Source organism: Grammomys surdaster, unplaced genomic scaffold, assembly GCF_004785775.1.
Source record: "Grammomys surdaster isolate TR1022 unplaced genomic scaffold, NIH_TR_1.0 125984, whole genome shotgun sequence".
Lineage (NCBI taxonomy): Eukaryota > Metazoa > Chordata > Mammalia > Rodentia > Muridae > Grammomys > Grammomys surdaster.
Window position 1 is genome coordinate 2,835,178 of NW_021620800.1, and position 15,747 is coordinate 2,850,924.

The window sequence follows — 15,747 nt, forward strand, 5'->3', positions numbered from 1 at the left end:
GATATGTACCACCACCACCGGCCTGCTACATGTAATTTTTAAAGGCCTTAGGACTGGTGAGATGTTTCAGCAAGCAAAGTTTCTTGCTGCCAAGCCCCACTTGGAACCCCAGGACCCCCATGGTAGAAGGAGAAAATCAACTTTTATCAGTTGTCTTCTAAACTATACCTATATACTTGTATACACATAAATAAATGTTTTTAAACATTATGAAATGTTTTTTAACACACAAAATGGGTTGGGGGAATAGCTGAGCAATAAAGCAATTACCATGCAAACAAGAGCATAGAGACTGGGATTCTCAGAACTCGTGTAACTGCTCAAATGGACATGGTAGTGCTCCTTTAATTCCAGCTTCAAAAGATGGAAATGGAACTCCTGGTGCAAGCTGGCTTTTTGACTGCCTGTATTGATGAGCTGTGGGTTTGCTGAGAGATCATGCCTCAAAGATGATTCCTGTTACCAGCCTCAGCCTCCCTGCTAGCTCAAACATAGACACATACACATACCTACCACACATAAACAGAAAGAAAAAACCAGATAACTCTCAATTTACAAGGACTTACAGAACACAAAGGGATTGGCAGAGAGAAAATGTACACACCCTTCAACATGCCTAACCCATACCAGAGTTAGACTGTGACTTCAGCAGAAGGACACTGCTCAGGGGTCCTGCCTGTTGATAAAACAACTACAAGGCAAGCCGTCCAGCCTTGGTGTGCAGCTGTCAAGTCACCAGATCGTGGCTATTCTTCATGTACTCCTCAGGGTTCATCTGAGCAGTGTGAATGAAGAGGGAGAAACCACAGGGCAGAGGCTTTTCTTGATGCTGCTTTCTAGGGCCTAGTGAGCCAAAAAGGGTTCCTTGGTATGTGAACTCCACTCTGCTGCAGCATGACTGGGTCTGGGCAGCATTCCATTGTGCATTTTATTTACTCATCAGCTGATAGAGAGGAAGGTCTTGTAGTTTTTGCATTAAAAAAAAAATCTGAACTAGGCAGTGATGGTACATGCCTTAAATCCCAGCACTCAGGAGGCAGAGACTGGTGGATCTCTGTGAGTTTGAGGCCAGCCTGGTCTACTCTTCAAGTTCCAGGCCAGCCAGGGCTACATGAGAAACCCCATCCTGAAAACAAAACAAAACAAAAAACCCAAACAAACAAAAACAACCACCACAACAAAAAAAGTTTATAGACATGAATGGGGTTTCAGGAAAGAATGTGATTCACTGTGTGACCACCACACTTCTCCTCAAGTTCCCACCTCAGAAAATGGTGTGACTTCTCTGCTGCTCTCACCAATCCTTACCCATACTGAGGAGAGAGTGGGTCTGGGTATAAAGAAAAGCACTTTTAACTTTGGATTCATGAGTTTCTAGAATGATCAGAAGTAATGACTTTTCTGTATCCAAGGGACTAGAAAAACTAGTTATATTACTAGGGCAGTGCTGTGTTACCAAAACAGTTTGGCTGTGCTCAATGATAGATGGTGATGTAGCAAAATGGCGAATGGTGAGCTTCTTATAATGTGTCGTTAATGTAAGGTAGGAACTATTTTATTTATAGTTTATTGTAAATTATTATTATGATTATAACCCCTCCACAAACAAAAACACTTAACACTTAATAATCTTACATCTAGAAATTTAATAATTTTACAATTTATTCCTTAAAAACCCAGTTTGGTTTCAGGATCTTTGCACAATTGTGATAAAAATGAGGACACTGACACATAAGGCATACCCATTGCCATGAGTCCAGTGTGGGATGTGATCAATGCACATGAATATTTCTGGGATAAATAATATCTATAGGAGTTTGACTTATACTTAATAGATATGGTGTGGCTTTCTTAATAAGCAAAAATGTAGACAGTCAGAAATAAATGTGTTGTTGGTAGCAGTAGAAGAAAAGCTACCCCTGCATCTTGAGAGCTGTAGTAGGGCAACAGTAGAGAAGAGAGCTTCATAGACCGAGCTCTCAGAGGGATCTAGAGGTGAAGGGAGTATGCTGTCTGTATAAAGAGAGAGGTGAGTCAAACAGGTCCATGTGAGTAATCTACACTGAGAAACGAAACAGCTTCTCCATCAGTGAGTTTACTGTGCTGTGTTTGTTTTAAACTCGGGGATTGAAAAAGTACTGTGTTACTCAGGTTCAAACCCTCCACTGACCTCTCCGCTAGCTTCTACAAGATGCCTTAACAACTTTAGACTTCTTAGTCAGTAGTTCAAAGATAAAATGTTATGGGTATACACAGGATTTGTCCTCGAAGTTGCAAATAGATGGAAGCCAAACTAAGTTCAATTTAGTCTTCCTCTGATATGGTGGGCGATCACTGGGGCTGGCTATTTGCTGCTCAGAGAAATCTGATCTATGTAGTGGTTTATAGAAAAAAATGATCTTTATGTTTATCCCATATTACATATATGAGGCATGCTTTAATCAAGGTTCGTATTCTCATTCAGATAAAGATTAAAAGGACACAGTGATGATTATTATGAATGGTAACATTACTTTCTACAAAGGTATGGTGTCTACAATTCCGCATAAGATACATTTTACTAAAAATACTAACTGTACTCTGATTTACACTGGTCAGTGTCAGCAGAGACAAAATATGAAATTTATCATAAACGCTTTAAAAATCATGAAAAATATTTTTTGTTAATAAATAAAATTCAATTTTTAAAAAAGCACTTTCAAATTACTTCTATTCTGCATTAGCAGAGGACAAGTCCTCATCTGGTATTTTCTGACTATAAAATAAAGCTGATAATTGGACCAGTGGTTCCAACTTTAGCTGGGCCCCCTTTTAAACACTGTGCAGGACATTGGTGATAGGGGTAGCAGCCCAGATACCAGCCCCGGTTTCGAGTGGAATACAGGAGACTGGAGTGCCCTCCGTGGTTCTTGTGTGGTAGTGAAGCCAGCAAGACAGAGCACAGTGTTGATTTCCCACTGTGTCTCCTTCCACAGGGGAAGATGAGTTTAGTAGGATTTCAGTGACGAAATGTTAAGTACTTCCTTCTTCAAGTTGTCCTTTAAACTGCTTTACAGATTACTGCAGTTTCTAAATCCTGATCCTTTGAGAGCTGATGAGATCTCTGACCTGCACCAGGTATTACAAACTCTAAAAATAGAAGATCAAACAAGAGAAGTTACTGGTAGTGTGATTAAGCCTCCTTTCTCCCTTCAGACTCCCTTAGATGGGTTTCCCCCAAGTCATGGCTTTTGCAGAATCTAGAGAACCACTGCTGCAGTGCCTGTGTTTTATTAGGGGAACAAATGATCTTTACTTTTTGAGTGGTTGTATGTGTTTTCCAGGAAGCATGTATTCCTAGGTTTTCACATGACAATCTACAAGAAAACAGTTTTCTTTTTGGTAAAGCCCTTAATACTCTGCTGCCTACTCAAGGAAGGCCAGGCTGTTGTCTAATGTCTGTGTTGATTAGTTGCAGAAGGTGAAGCTGGGCACGCTGCAGCCTGGCGTGGTGCTCCGGAACAGGATCGAGCCCTGCCTCACCCTGGATAAATCACCTCTGTCAGCAGACCTAAAGAAGGTGAAAGTGTTCTTAAAGCCAGACTCCTGAGGAAATGCCAGCCGTTTCCAACAAAGAGAGTCGCTTTGTTTTGCTTTGTCTGTTCTGTTGTAAGACTGATGGGGATGAATCCAGGGCTTCATGCGTCCCAGGCATGCATTTATTACTGAACTGCACCCCAGTCCCATAGGAGAATCTTAAATAAACACTTCTAAGGCTACATAGCATAATTCCTGCTTCTGAAATTCTCTTGAACTCTTTTTTGGTTTATTTCTCATGTATTCGTAAGTCCAGATTAACTTCCCAGGAGATTAAATTAATTCTTTTATAGAAAAGTCCATTGTGCAACTGTTGGTCCTGTTCTGAAGTATGTTTTCTTCTTTTTCTTCCCTTCCTTCCTTCCTTCTTTCCTTCCTTCCTTCTTTCCTTCCTTCCTTTTTTTTTTTTTTTTTGACACAGTTTCTCTGTGTAGCCCTGACTCTTCTGGAACTCACTCTGTATACCAGGCTGGCCTGAACTTAGAACTGCCTGCCTCTGCATCCTGAGTGCTGGGACTAAAGGAGTATGTGACCACTACCAAGCTTTTCTGATGTAAATTTTCAGATGGGCTTTTGGAGGGGGTTAGAACACATTTCTAGGACAGTTGTGATAGTTGGTTGTTTGCCCATCCTTTTCAAAATTCCATTATAACTTAGAGATTTCTCTTGGTAAATCAGTTGACATACTTATGTTACCTTCCTGATTTTAAAGAAAAGGCTCAAATTTGTTTTCTAATAATAGAAAGTCAAACCACATGGATGGACAGAATGAGAGGAGGCTGTGAGGTCTTAAGTAGGGAAGAGATTTTACAGGATGTAAGAAGGTAGTGGATAGGTACAGAACGGCTGGCTTAATAGGGCAAGCGAGGCACAGTCTGCTTATTGATTGACTTCTGTCCCTGGGGGGGCCGCGGCGCGGGGTTGTTTGTTTCTGAAGATGGTTTCTCTGTGTGTCCCTGGTTGTCCTGGAACTCACTTTGTAAACCAGGCTGGCCTGGAACTCACAGAGATCCTCTAGCCTCTGTCTCTAAAATGTTGGGATTAAAAGCCTTTTGTTTTGTTTTGTTTTGTTTTGTTTTGTTTTGTTTTGTTTTGTTTTGTTTTGTTTTTTCAAGTGTGTTTCTTGATTGTGCCCTACCAGTGTGTGTATTATTCTAAGTGGTGGATAACTAGAGTCACTTTCTGGAGAGCATTTCATGATACTGTTTAAAAGTGTCCCAGTCAAAATGCCTGCCTGCCACCGTCTTCCTGCAGTGTTAGGATCCATGATGGCAAGTTTTGCCTCACTGTCTGAGCTGCTTGATGGGGCAGTGTCTCTCTTCACTGTGAACAAAGTGCTGACTGTAAACATTTTGAAGATAACCCTTCACCTAAAAAAGGAGAACCAAGCCAAACTCTGTGCAGGCAGCAGAGACTGCTAGAAAGTGGGTGCAGTGTTATGGGCCTGCACTCCCAGCAACTCCAGAGGCTGAGACACGAGGGTCACTTGAGCTGAGGATTTTGGAGTCAGCATGAGCAGCATAATGAGACTTGATTTCTAACAAAGAAACTACTGGCAGAGATACAAGAAGATATTGCATCCAAACAGTAACAAAGTTTTTGTTTGTGTTTCTGCTTTTTTGGGTGCAGGGACTTCTTTTCAGCTGGGCTAGGATCTTGCCACAATTGACCCTGAGTGACAAACACAAAGGGAGAGGAGGAACCCTTGCTTGCTTAATGTGTCCCTAGCCCTTCAAGTGAAGCTGTTACTCACCGATGTTCTCCAGGCCTCGAGGAAGAAAGCAGCTGTGCTGTGACCACATCTACCCAAATCTACAAGAAGGCGTATGTTGAAGGTGTCAAGGGAAGGGGTACTGTTCAAAAAGGAATGATCCATGGATATTAACCACAGCAAACCATTCTGCATGCTGTTAGCAGTGTTGTAAAGAAGCACAGTTCATATCAAGAGACTGAGCATATATCTTGATTTAACACAAGAAAATGTGGGGGAAAGGAAGCCAAAAATGAGTATATCTGGGTTCAGTTGGGGCTCCAGCTGGTCCAGCCAGAAAAATACTTTATAAGCGCTAACAGAGCTGAGCTGCTGGATCTGTTCCCTGTGGATTCACGGCCTAGTGTACAAGAAGAAAAGGACCGGACCTAGACATGAAACGGAGTACTGATAAGAGTTTATACCTGCAGTCTCAGGAAGAATAATTCACGGACTGAGTTACACGAAACCCTCTCAACACACCCAAAGTTGAAGGACAGGAACATTCAGAAACCAAAGAGTGAGGAAGTAACAAACACATCTTGATAAGCAGTGAGTGTGAGGTATAAAGTGCAAGTGAATGGAAAGAACAAAGGTGAAGGTAGAACAAGGTCTCGGGTTTACCTTGAGGTCTGAACAATCAGATTGCTAGAAAAGAGAGCAGGAGGTTCTCTGAGGAGGGACATCGAACATGTTGTGGACCCGAGTGACATGACTTCCCATGTTGACAGTGAGTCCCTAACTAGCACAGATGTACAGACTTCAGATGAGCACATGGCTTTGACCTATTCAAACTCAGATACAGAGGTCATGAAAGTTGCTATGGAAGAAGTGATCTCACCAGAGGTCAGGTTTTAGAATGACCTCAGGCTTGTACCCAGCTGCTCTAGGGACCTTGGACTTGAGCCTTTAGTCATTCCAGCCCTACAGACATGTCTAAACTTGAGTTCTCAGTAAGCTATGTGGGTAGAAATAGGTTTTCAGGTTTTTAAAATCTCAAGAAAATGTACTTCCTCTACCTCATGTCCAGAAACTACTGAAGTCTCTTCTCCACCGGAGTGTCAAGAATGAAGATCACGTGAGCTGCAGGCAAAGGAGCAAGCTGCCATGTGGCCCTTCAGCTCAGCTGGAAGCTCCGGGCTTTGGGAAGGAGGGTAGTAGCACAGAAAACTCAATACCTTTTGGGAAATTGTACTTGTGATCTTAGACTTCTGAAACATTCTGGTTTTATTGATAGGTGAAGAGAATAATATGCCAATAAAAGCATGTGTTTTTTAAAAGGTTAAGGTGGCTAAGGTGGCATGTGTCTGTAATCCCAGCACCTGGGAAGCTGTGGCAAGAAGATCAAGAGTTTGGGGCTGCAGAGATGGCTCGATTGTTGAGAGCACATACTGCTCTTGCAGAAGCCTGAGTTTGGTTCTCAGCACCCACATGGTGGCTCAGAATTGTCTGTCCAATTCTATTGAATCTCGTGGCCCTCTTCTGGCATGACATGGTGCACAAACAACACATGAAGCCAGAACACCCATTCATGTGGGGGAAAAAGAGAGTCTGGGGCTATCCTGCCAAGATCCTGACTCAAAAATCAAATTAGGAGTAGTTTTACAAATGAGGCAGTTGGACTGGCAGATTATTAAAGGACAAGGAGACAAAGCCACATTCTTGTTGCAGTGTGCTTTCGTCATCTGGTTGGGGCTGGTTACTCAGTAGACCCTTTAATAGCTTCAGAAAACTAATAGTTTTAAAATAGGGACTTGATACTTGGGAAGCATCCATGCAGAACTCCTGGTAGGTCTTGGGAGAGCACCAGAATAAGTCATATGTGGGTATGTCCTGGGGGTGACAGTGAGGTGCATGGAGATCTGAGACAGAAGGTTTCCCTTGTCATTTATGTCTCTTTCTTCCCCTTCCCTCCCCCCCCATCGTCTTCTCCTTAGGCTCTTCAGAGAAACAAGTTCCCAGGACCCAGCCATACTGCGTCTTACTCTTGGCCGCCTATTGCTCGTGGCTGTGATGTGGTTGTCATTTCTCACTGTGGAAATGACCCCTTGTTGTACCTGCCACCACTGCTTACAGTTTTGCAGATGGGGGGCTGCTACAAGTCATTACCGAGTAGAAATGGAGTAAGTTGGAGATAATTTTGAAATGGATTAAATGTTTTCAAATGACACATCTATATTTGTTTGGTTAAAAAAAAAAGATACTACTCAAAAATTTTCAAACCACTAACCTAGAAGCGGAATTAACCTGGCTTAGAGCCCATTTTCCCAGTATTTGGGACACTGAGGCAATAGGATTGATTACAAGTTTGAGGCCAGCCTGGGCTACATAGTGGATTTGAGGTCAGCCTTGAATACACATTATGACTGTGTTTGAACAGACAAACCTGGACTATTAGAAAGTAGCTTTTGCTTTCTCAGTGTTGTCAGTGTCACTAAGTCCCCGGTGACTCTCCCTGTGGTCCATCCGTGGGCCCTAGTTGTGGTTTTTAGAGTTGAATACAGAGTCTACACAACAGTCTTAGCATTCTCCATATAATTGTCACCCCAGCTGAATGTGATGGTCAGGCCATGTCTTGTTACTGTGTCACATGAGAACATTGGTGCATGGGAAGCTGTCGGCTTAACTGACCAGTGGTGAGTATGTGATCAGAAGTTCTCTTTCTGTTGTACTTCTCTGTGCTATGATTGATAGCACACCATGATGTTTAATAATCTTTCTCCATGGATAAAAAAGGAGGGAAATGGGACATAAGGACAAACTGGCCGTGGGTAGTGCCTCGCTAGGTTTTGGCTCTCTAGAGAACAGTTGTTACAAAACTTCCATCCCAGAACGTGGCACAAAAGATGCAGTATAGAAGGTCCCACCATGTACCATAGAGCATGTGTGGTGCAGTATAGAAGGTCCCACCATGTACCATAGAGCATGTGTGGCAAGGATGCATGCTCAGGGTTTAAAAGCATACTGGGTTTTGTGTTTTTGTTGTTTTGTTTGTTTTTCCTAATCCTACCATGCAGTATGATGACTTATCTTTGGAATTTACACTGTTTATGGATTGACTTCAGTGCGTGCAGTTACACCCCTGAATCAGGTTTGTAAGTAGCTGAGCACAGCTGATGGTGGAAATGCCACTTTGTGCTGAGGCAGCGCCCCTACTCCTGTGTCTCTTGTTTTCTCCTTGCCTCCATGGACAGCCTGCTTTCAGGCCTGTGGAGAGGTTGGCACTTGTCTGGACCTTCCTAGAGGAAGGAAGAGACTAGGCTCATGTCAGAATGAAACATGTGCCCATTAAGTGTTGGCAGGCAGGCCTCCTGGGGAGTGTGTGAACTGACTGAGAGCAAGTTCAGAAGGCAGTCTCCTGAGGAAGAGGCAATGGCTTCTCATCCATTCATCCTTGTGCTTAGGAGCAGGAATGGAGCTAGACTTCCGGGTTCTTAGCTTGTTGCTGATGTATTAGCTGTGCAGCCGTGGGGAGCGACTCCACCTCTGTTCCGCAGACTCTTACCCTGTGGGATGAAGAATAATTGCCCCTACCCTGTAAGAGTACGTTAAGGTTTAAAAGACTTAGTGAGTGCTCTAGCTCAGCTTAAGAACTAGTTCAGTGTTTCTAAATCCACTCCAGTAAAAGGATATCTTTGCCCATCTGTATGATAACGATAGCTAAAGTCTTATTCTGTGCCAGGAGACGATCTGGGTGTTTCACATATACTATGTTTGATTCCTAACAACTGTCCAAAATCATCTGAATCTGTTTGTCTTTGCAGCCTCTTGCAGTCATCGTGTGTCCTGGGTGGAAAAAGGCTCAGTTTATTTTTGAGTTATTGGGAGACTATAGCATGTCCTCCAGGCCTCTTCATCCTGTGTTATTAACAATTGGACTTCACAAAGATGAAGCCAAAAATATGAAGCTTCCAAGGGGGTGTAAGCATCCTTTCCAAGCTGTTTGGTTTTCTTTGCAGAAGTCAGTGAGCTTGCCTAGGTAGTTGGGACCTCGATTGCTAGCCATTGGCCCTGACTTGACTTCCTAGTTACCAATGGGTATCAGTGGTGAAGGTTCAGTCTTGACTCACATTTCTGAGAAAACTGCATGATTTCCTTCAGTTGTCATATGCCACCGAACATTCACTGCCAGATGCTGAGCACAGGGCTGAGGAGATCTGCCTTTCATGCAAGCAGAGCTGTGGCAGCTGGGGGTGTGGTCAGATATGGCAGGCTCAGGCAGGGTGGACAGGGGCTTGCTTGCCTTGCTCACCCAGTAGAGAAATAGCTGCTGAGAAGGAAGTGTAATCACGGTGAAGAAGTATTGGAGAAGCATGTAGAAAACCTAAAAGATGTTCATTGTTTTTTCTAAATGTAGGTGATGTGATTGTCACAACGCCACACAGCCTTTTGAGACTTCTGACCTACCGAAGCTTGTTGTTTCTTAGACTCTGCCACCTGGTTCTGGATGAAGTGCACGTCCTGTTCTTTGAAGCTAATGAGCAAGTGAGTAGGAGCACACTGGGTGTCTGTCCACTGCTGTCTATTATAATAGCTCGAATGTTTCGGAAATTAGCTCTTCACTGATTTAAAATGTAAACTTCGTAGTTAATAGTGCTATACTATTCTGTGGCATGATTGTTATTGCTTGTAACAACTTATTTTAAACCTGTGCCTTATGCATGCTAGGGAAATGCTCTCCGGCTAAGCCACATCCTCTGAGTTTTTTGAAGCATTTATCAGGAACTGACACGCTAACCAAGAGCAATATTTTTGGGAGTGATGGTCGCCCCAGGTAAAGCTCAGGCTTTGTCTCTTAGTGCCTGTGTGGCTCCTTTGAAGTCTTGGAGCGCATTCCCAAGCTGGTTCTTAGATGATCAGGTTTGCATCGTTGCCTGTCTGAGCAGTGGACAGTCTGTTGTTGTTGGCAGCATGCCATCACACCATGTACACTGCCCTGCACAAACTGGAGTCTGCCTTGTATTTTGCTTTGTTTTCTATACCATCTTGTAAACAGTTCCTGTTTGCTTAGTTCCTGTTTCCTTGGCTAGTTAGATTGAAAATTAATGCAAATTGATCATCGTGTCTAATTGTCTGTGTGCTGGTTAGTTGTCTTTATTTGAGGTTATGTGAGTTTTGAAGTCTTTAATATGAGCATGCTAATCCCTTGTCACAAACGTTATACACCAAGATGCTGTTTGTGGCTTAATTGCATCCCAGTAGAATTTTACAGAGTTTATTGATTAACAATGCATTTTCTTCTTTTGAAAGTGTTGTTTTTTTCCTTTTTAGTTTTGGAAAGTCTTTCAACACACTAAAAACATCAGATAGACAGTCCCTGAATTCTGTGTTCTAGCTAATCCTTTACTCTATTCTGAAACAAAGATTAAATTTACCAATTTTTCAGATGTTTGCCATATTAGATAACTTTAAAAAAAACGTTGAAGTGGAGGAGCGGGAGTCTGCACCACACCAGATTGTAGCTGTCGGTGTTCACTGGAGCAGACACGTAGACCATCTAGTCAGAGAGTTCATGAAGGATCCCTACGTTGTGATCACCGCCCTTGAGGAGGCTGCCCTCTATGGCAATGTCCAGCAGGTGATGGGGAGGGGCTGGCGTATATCAGTAAATAGGCACGTGTATACACATGCTCTCAGTGCATGCTGTCTAAAAGAGAAATAGTTTTGCAAATAGTGTTTCACTTAAAGCAGCCCCTTGAGTACGAGCAAGTTGTATTCATGCTGCCTGTTAGATGATCCTGAAATTTGTAAGCATGAGTTACATTTATATTTGTTTCCTTTGCATTCTTTCCTGTTACAAGTATAATCTCTCTGGGAGAAGTGCAGCCGCAGTGTCTGACTCCTCAGGAACCACCTGTCCTGTGTTCATCAGCAGGTAGTGCACCTGTGTCTGGAGTGCGAGAAAACCTCAACTTTACTCCAGGTTCTCGACTGTGTTCCAAGTCAGGCCCAGAAGACCTTGATCTTCACCTGCTCTGTAGCAGAGACAGAGATCGTGTATAAGGTAAGCCTGTCCTCACACTGGGACAGTGCCACCATTGTGGGAGCCAGAGCAGAGTCTGCTAGAGAGAATTGTGCAGAGAGGGCTAGGGAGATGCAGTCTCACAGTGTAGCCCAGGCTCTGGAGGAGGAGCAGCAGCGCCGTGTGGCCGTGTCAGGTGAAGTGTGCAAGCTTTGGTTGGTGAAAACATGTTAGTGTCAATACTCATAAGAAAACCAAGATGATCGTCTACATCATAGACAAAAAAGAGCCAAACACATTGTTATAATATCTATCCTATTTAATCTAATTCTATAAACATTCGTCCTAAAGTTTAGAAACAAGGCCAAGTACAAAGAAAAACTCAGCACCATGTCTTTCTTTCCATCATAATAAGCTACAGCATACAGCTTAAAAGGCCTTATTAAGGGTAGCATGCATATCTGATATAGATACACACACACACATACATTGCACAGTCAGTCATGTTACCTAAAAGAGAAATAGTTTTGCAAATAATGTTTCACTTAAAGCAGATCTTTAGATGAAACCTGTACAGCCTTGGGGATGGTTTATACTCTTGCTGCTTATTCAAACTTGACACTGGTAGTTACCAGTAGAACCATTGGCTGAGCTTTCATGGGCATGATGGTGAACTGATGGCTTTGATTTCATCTTTAGGTAGTAGAAAGCAATTCAATATTTTGTTTGAAAATGCATAAAGAAATGGCTTTTAATTTAAAAAGTATTTTGGAACAGTGGAAGAAGAAGTTAAGTTCTGGCTCCCACATTGTGTTAAGTAAGTACTTCAATTTCTGTTTACACAAGGCTGAGCAGTAGGATCACTTCTTCATTTATATTTCTCATCTTCAGCCATCTAATGATTTTTAAGGTTTCAGAATTCAATCTAAAATGAAAATTAGTCTCCTTCTTAAAAAGCAATTCTAGGCACCCCAGGGATCTCAGCTTAGCAGGCACAGTTCTTCCTATTTGAGTTCCCCTATGTAGAAAGTCTGTGTTGATCTGTGTATCTGTCTGTTTGTCCATCCATTCATCCATCCATGCACACATCTGTAATGATATTAAGGTTGACAACAGAAATATAAAGGTAAAGATGTACAGAGCAAGGGAAAACTCCATGGGCAGCCTGACTTACACTAGAGGAAGGGATTTTTCAAGCTAAAAGAGAGATCACTGTCCCCTGGAGTTTTATCAATGCATTACTGTGGCATTTGGGGCTGGGGCTGGGGCTGGGGAGGGTGGTGTGAGAAAGATGGTACTTTGCATATTAAAAGTATGGTACAGGCTGTGGGTGTAGCTTAATGGTTGAGCTTTTGCCTAGCAGGTATGAGGTCTGGCTTAGTCCTCTGTACCTCAAGTAAGGAAGCAAAATGTAGTACAGAAATGCAGTACAGTGTGGGTATTGGGCCTGTTTATCAGAGTTCATGCAGAAACACCCATTTAATGAGACCTTATGGGAATTTTTTTCTCCAGCCTTAACAGACGACTGCATACCACTCCTGGCCATCACCGATGCCACATGTGTAGTTCACTTCAGCTTTCCTTCCTCACCAAAAATATTTGGTGGACGCCTGTATTGCATGTCTGATAATTTTCAGAGTTTAACTGAACAGGTTTGACCAATTTTTATTATATTTCTTGTTTCACTGTGTGTGTGTATGTACTGGCAAATTCAGACCCTATAGAGCTTTATTGAATGAGAACAGATTGGTACAGATTGATCTGACTCTTTTACCCCCAATTTTAAGGGTTCACCTGCAGAGCAGGGAGATAAGAAAACTAAATCTGTCTTGCTGCTGACGGAGAGGAATGCAAGCCATGCTGTGGGTGTCCTGAGATACTTGGAACGAGCAGATGCCAAAATTCCATCAGAGCTCTATGAGTTTACTGCAGGGGTCCTGGAAGCCAAAGAAGATAAGAAGGCCCGAAGACCTCTTTGTCCATATCTTAAAGCTTTTGGCTTTTGCAAGTAAGCCAGTGCTTTTTTTAAATTGAGTAGTGCCATGCATTGAAATTTATAGGTAATAAACTTGTTCCTTGATGAAACTATCACACACCTGTTTCCCTGTGTCAGCCCGCTCAATGCAAAAGGAGCACCCAGAGGTCCCCACATGGTCTTCCAAAAATGACTACCGAGTTGTAGCTATTAGCACTGGCAAGCTTTGGGGTTGTTTAAATGACACATTATACATATCAGTGGAATTCAGAATAATAGTTCCATACAGGTACATACAGTGCACTGCCAAGTCCAGCCTCATTCCCCTAACCTCCCTCATACCCTTTCCAGTTTGTAGCGATCACAGTTCGACTCTCTCTTTTTTTTTTAAGATTTATTTATTTTATGTATGTGAGTACACTGTTGCTATATTCAGACACACCAGAACAGGGCATCAGATCCCATTACAGGTGGTTGTGAGTTACCATGTGGTTGCTGGGAACTGAACTCAGGACCTCTGGAAGAGCAGTCAGTGCTCTTAACCCCTGAGTCATCTCTCCAGCCCTCAGTTCTACTTTGTGATGTGCTTGATTTTTAAGTTTCTACACAAAAGAAGCATGTACTACTTGTTTTTCTGTGACTGATTTGTTTTACTTATTTCCTCCATTTGCTTCAAATGATAGGACCTCATTCTTCTCCATAGCTGAATGTTGCAGCACTGTGAGTGCACCCTATTTTCTTTTAACATTAATTTATTGATGAGTACTGATTGTGTTAGTTTGCTTTTCTGTTGGCATTATAAAATATTCTGATCAAAAGCAACTTAGAGAGGAAAAGGTTTATTTCAATTTATCTACATTTTTATTTTGCGGCTTTATAATCTGTTCTGTGACTATATTGCCATGTGTGTATCCACTTTTAGTTAATGAGCCTGTGGCAGTTTGCAGTTGGGGCTGTTATGTACTGTGCTGGTCTGAATGTTCTCTTGCATGGTTTTTTAGGGAATATATGTGCACTGTTTTGAGTGACATAGTGAAGGAGAGGCTTTATCTTAGAGGTTAATTGGTCTTTGTTGTAGATTATGATGATGTGTCTTGAGGGGCTGGAGAGATGGCCCAGCAGTTAAGAGCACTGACTATTTTTCCTGAGGACTCAGGTTGGATTCTTAGCGCCCCAGTGACAGCTCACACTCATCTGTTACTACAGTTTCACAGTATCCAGTGCCCTCTTCTGGCCATTTTGGGCAGTAGGCATACATGTGTGCATAGACATATATGCAGGCAAAACATCCATACACATAAAATCACAAAATTAAGAAATTAAAAAATGTCTCAAGGAATAATAAAGAGCTCTGTTGTTTGAGTTCATCCAGGGTTGGTTAAAGAGTGGAGCTCTTCTTACATTTGCACTGTTAGTGCCCTCTTCAGTCTTTAGCTGCTTGGCATCTAAAAGTTTGCAATAAGACTTTTCTGATTGTAGCTGCAGGTCAGTTTCCTGGAAGTGTCTTAACACAATGGATGAATTTAGAATCCTAGCTAGCCCATATAAAATACATACAAGCTAAGTATTTCATTTACAAACCATAAGCTTCCCTTGAGCAGATTTGGAGCTATACTAACTTTTTCTCTAGCTATAAAGTCCCTTGTTACTTGCTGTTTCTCCCCTCATAGCTGCTGCCCCCCTCTCTAATATATATATATATATATATGTGTGTGTATATGTGTGTATGTGTATATATGTGTCTATATATATATATATAATCTTCCCTCTTCCTCTTCCTCCTCTCCTCTCCTCTCCTCCTCCTCCTCCTCCTCCCCCACCCCATCTCCTTACCCCTGCAACCCCTTCACATGATCCTCCAGCCCCACCTCTCTCCCTCCACTGCCCAATCACAGGCTCTAGCCTTTTATTGACCAGTTAAATTGGAGAGAAGGTTCAGACCGCATCACTTAGTGTAGATAAGGATCTGCTTCTTGTTGGGGGCCACCACATCTTGAGAAGACAGTATTTCTTTAGCATTAGAATACATGCTAAAGCAGTATTCTACATACAGGCAGCATCAGACCAACCCACTACATTAACACTTTGTGTAGCGTATTTTCTTCTTGTTTTAAAATCCAGTCCTTTTTTTTCCAGAGACAAAAGGATCTGTCCTGACCGGCACCACATTAATCCAGAATTGGACATCCCAAGGAAATTATCCCATGAAACTCGACCAGTGTTTGGACACATTAGGGTAAGTTCTGCTAATCTCTTTTGCCTACTGTTTAACAGTATTAACCGTCATTTTCATGAAAATTTTTGTTATAATTTTTAATTAGTTTTATTGAGAGTTTTATAGAACATGTTTTGATCATATTTATCGCACTCCTCCACCTCCTCCCAGCTCCACCCCCTACCCACCTGACATGGTGTCCTCTTTGAAACATGAAGCTGTAGAGTCCAGTTTGTGCTGCCCACATAGTTTTGGATGTGTAGCTAGCT

At 42.3% G+C, this 15,747-nt stretch overlaps 1 protein-coding gene across 1 annotated transcript in view; it reads left to right on the top strand.

Moving 5' to 3' along the window:
- Tdrd12 (tudor domain containing 12) overlaps positions 1-15,747 on the top strand; it is a 71,210-nt gene that overhangs the window by 40,176 nt on the left and 15,287 nt on the right. Inside the window, exons 11-21 of the mRNA XM_028754204.1 lie at positions 3,057-3,117; positions 3,452-3,559; positions 7,264-7,449; positions 9,091-9,247; positions 9,684-9,811; positions 10,713-10,904; positions 11,202-11,330; positions 11,988-12,105; positions 12,801-12,940; positions 13,076-13,296; positions 15,400-15,499. Of these exons, the coding sequence (XP_028610037.1) occupies positions 3,057-3,117; positions 3,452-3,559; positions 7,264-7,449; positions 9,091-9,247; positions 9,684-9,811; positions 10,713-10,904; positions 11,202-11,330; positions 11,988-12,105; positions 12,801-12,940; positions 13,076-13,296; positions 15,400-15,499 (1,540 nt within the window). The remainder of the gene's footprint in view (positions 1-3,056; positions 3,118-3,451; positions 3,560-7,263; positions 7,450-9,090; positions 9,248-9,683; positions 9,812-10,712; positions 10,905-11,201; positions 11,331-11,987; positions 12,106-12,800; positions 12,941-13,075; positions 13,297-15,399; positions 15,500-15,747) is intronic.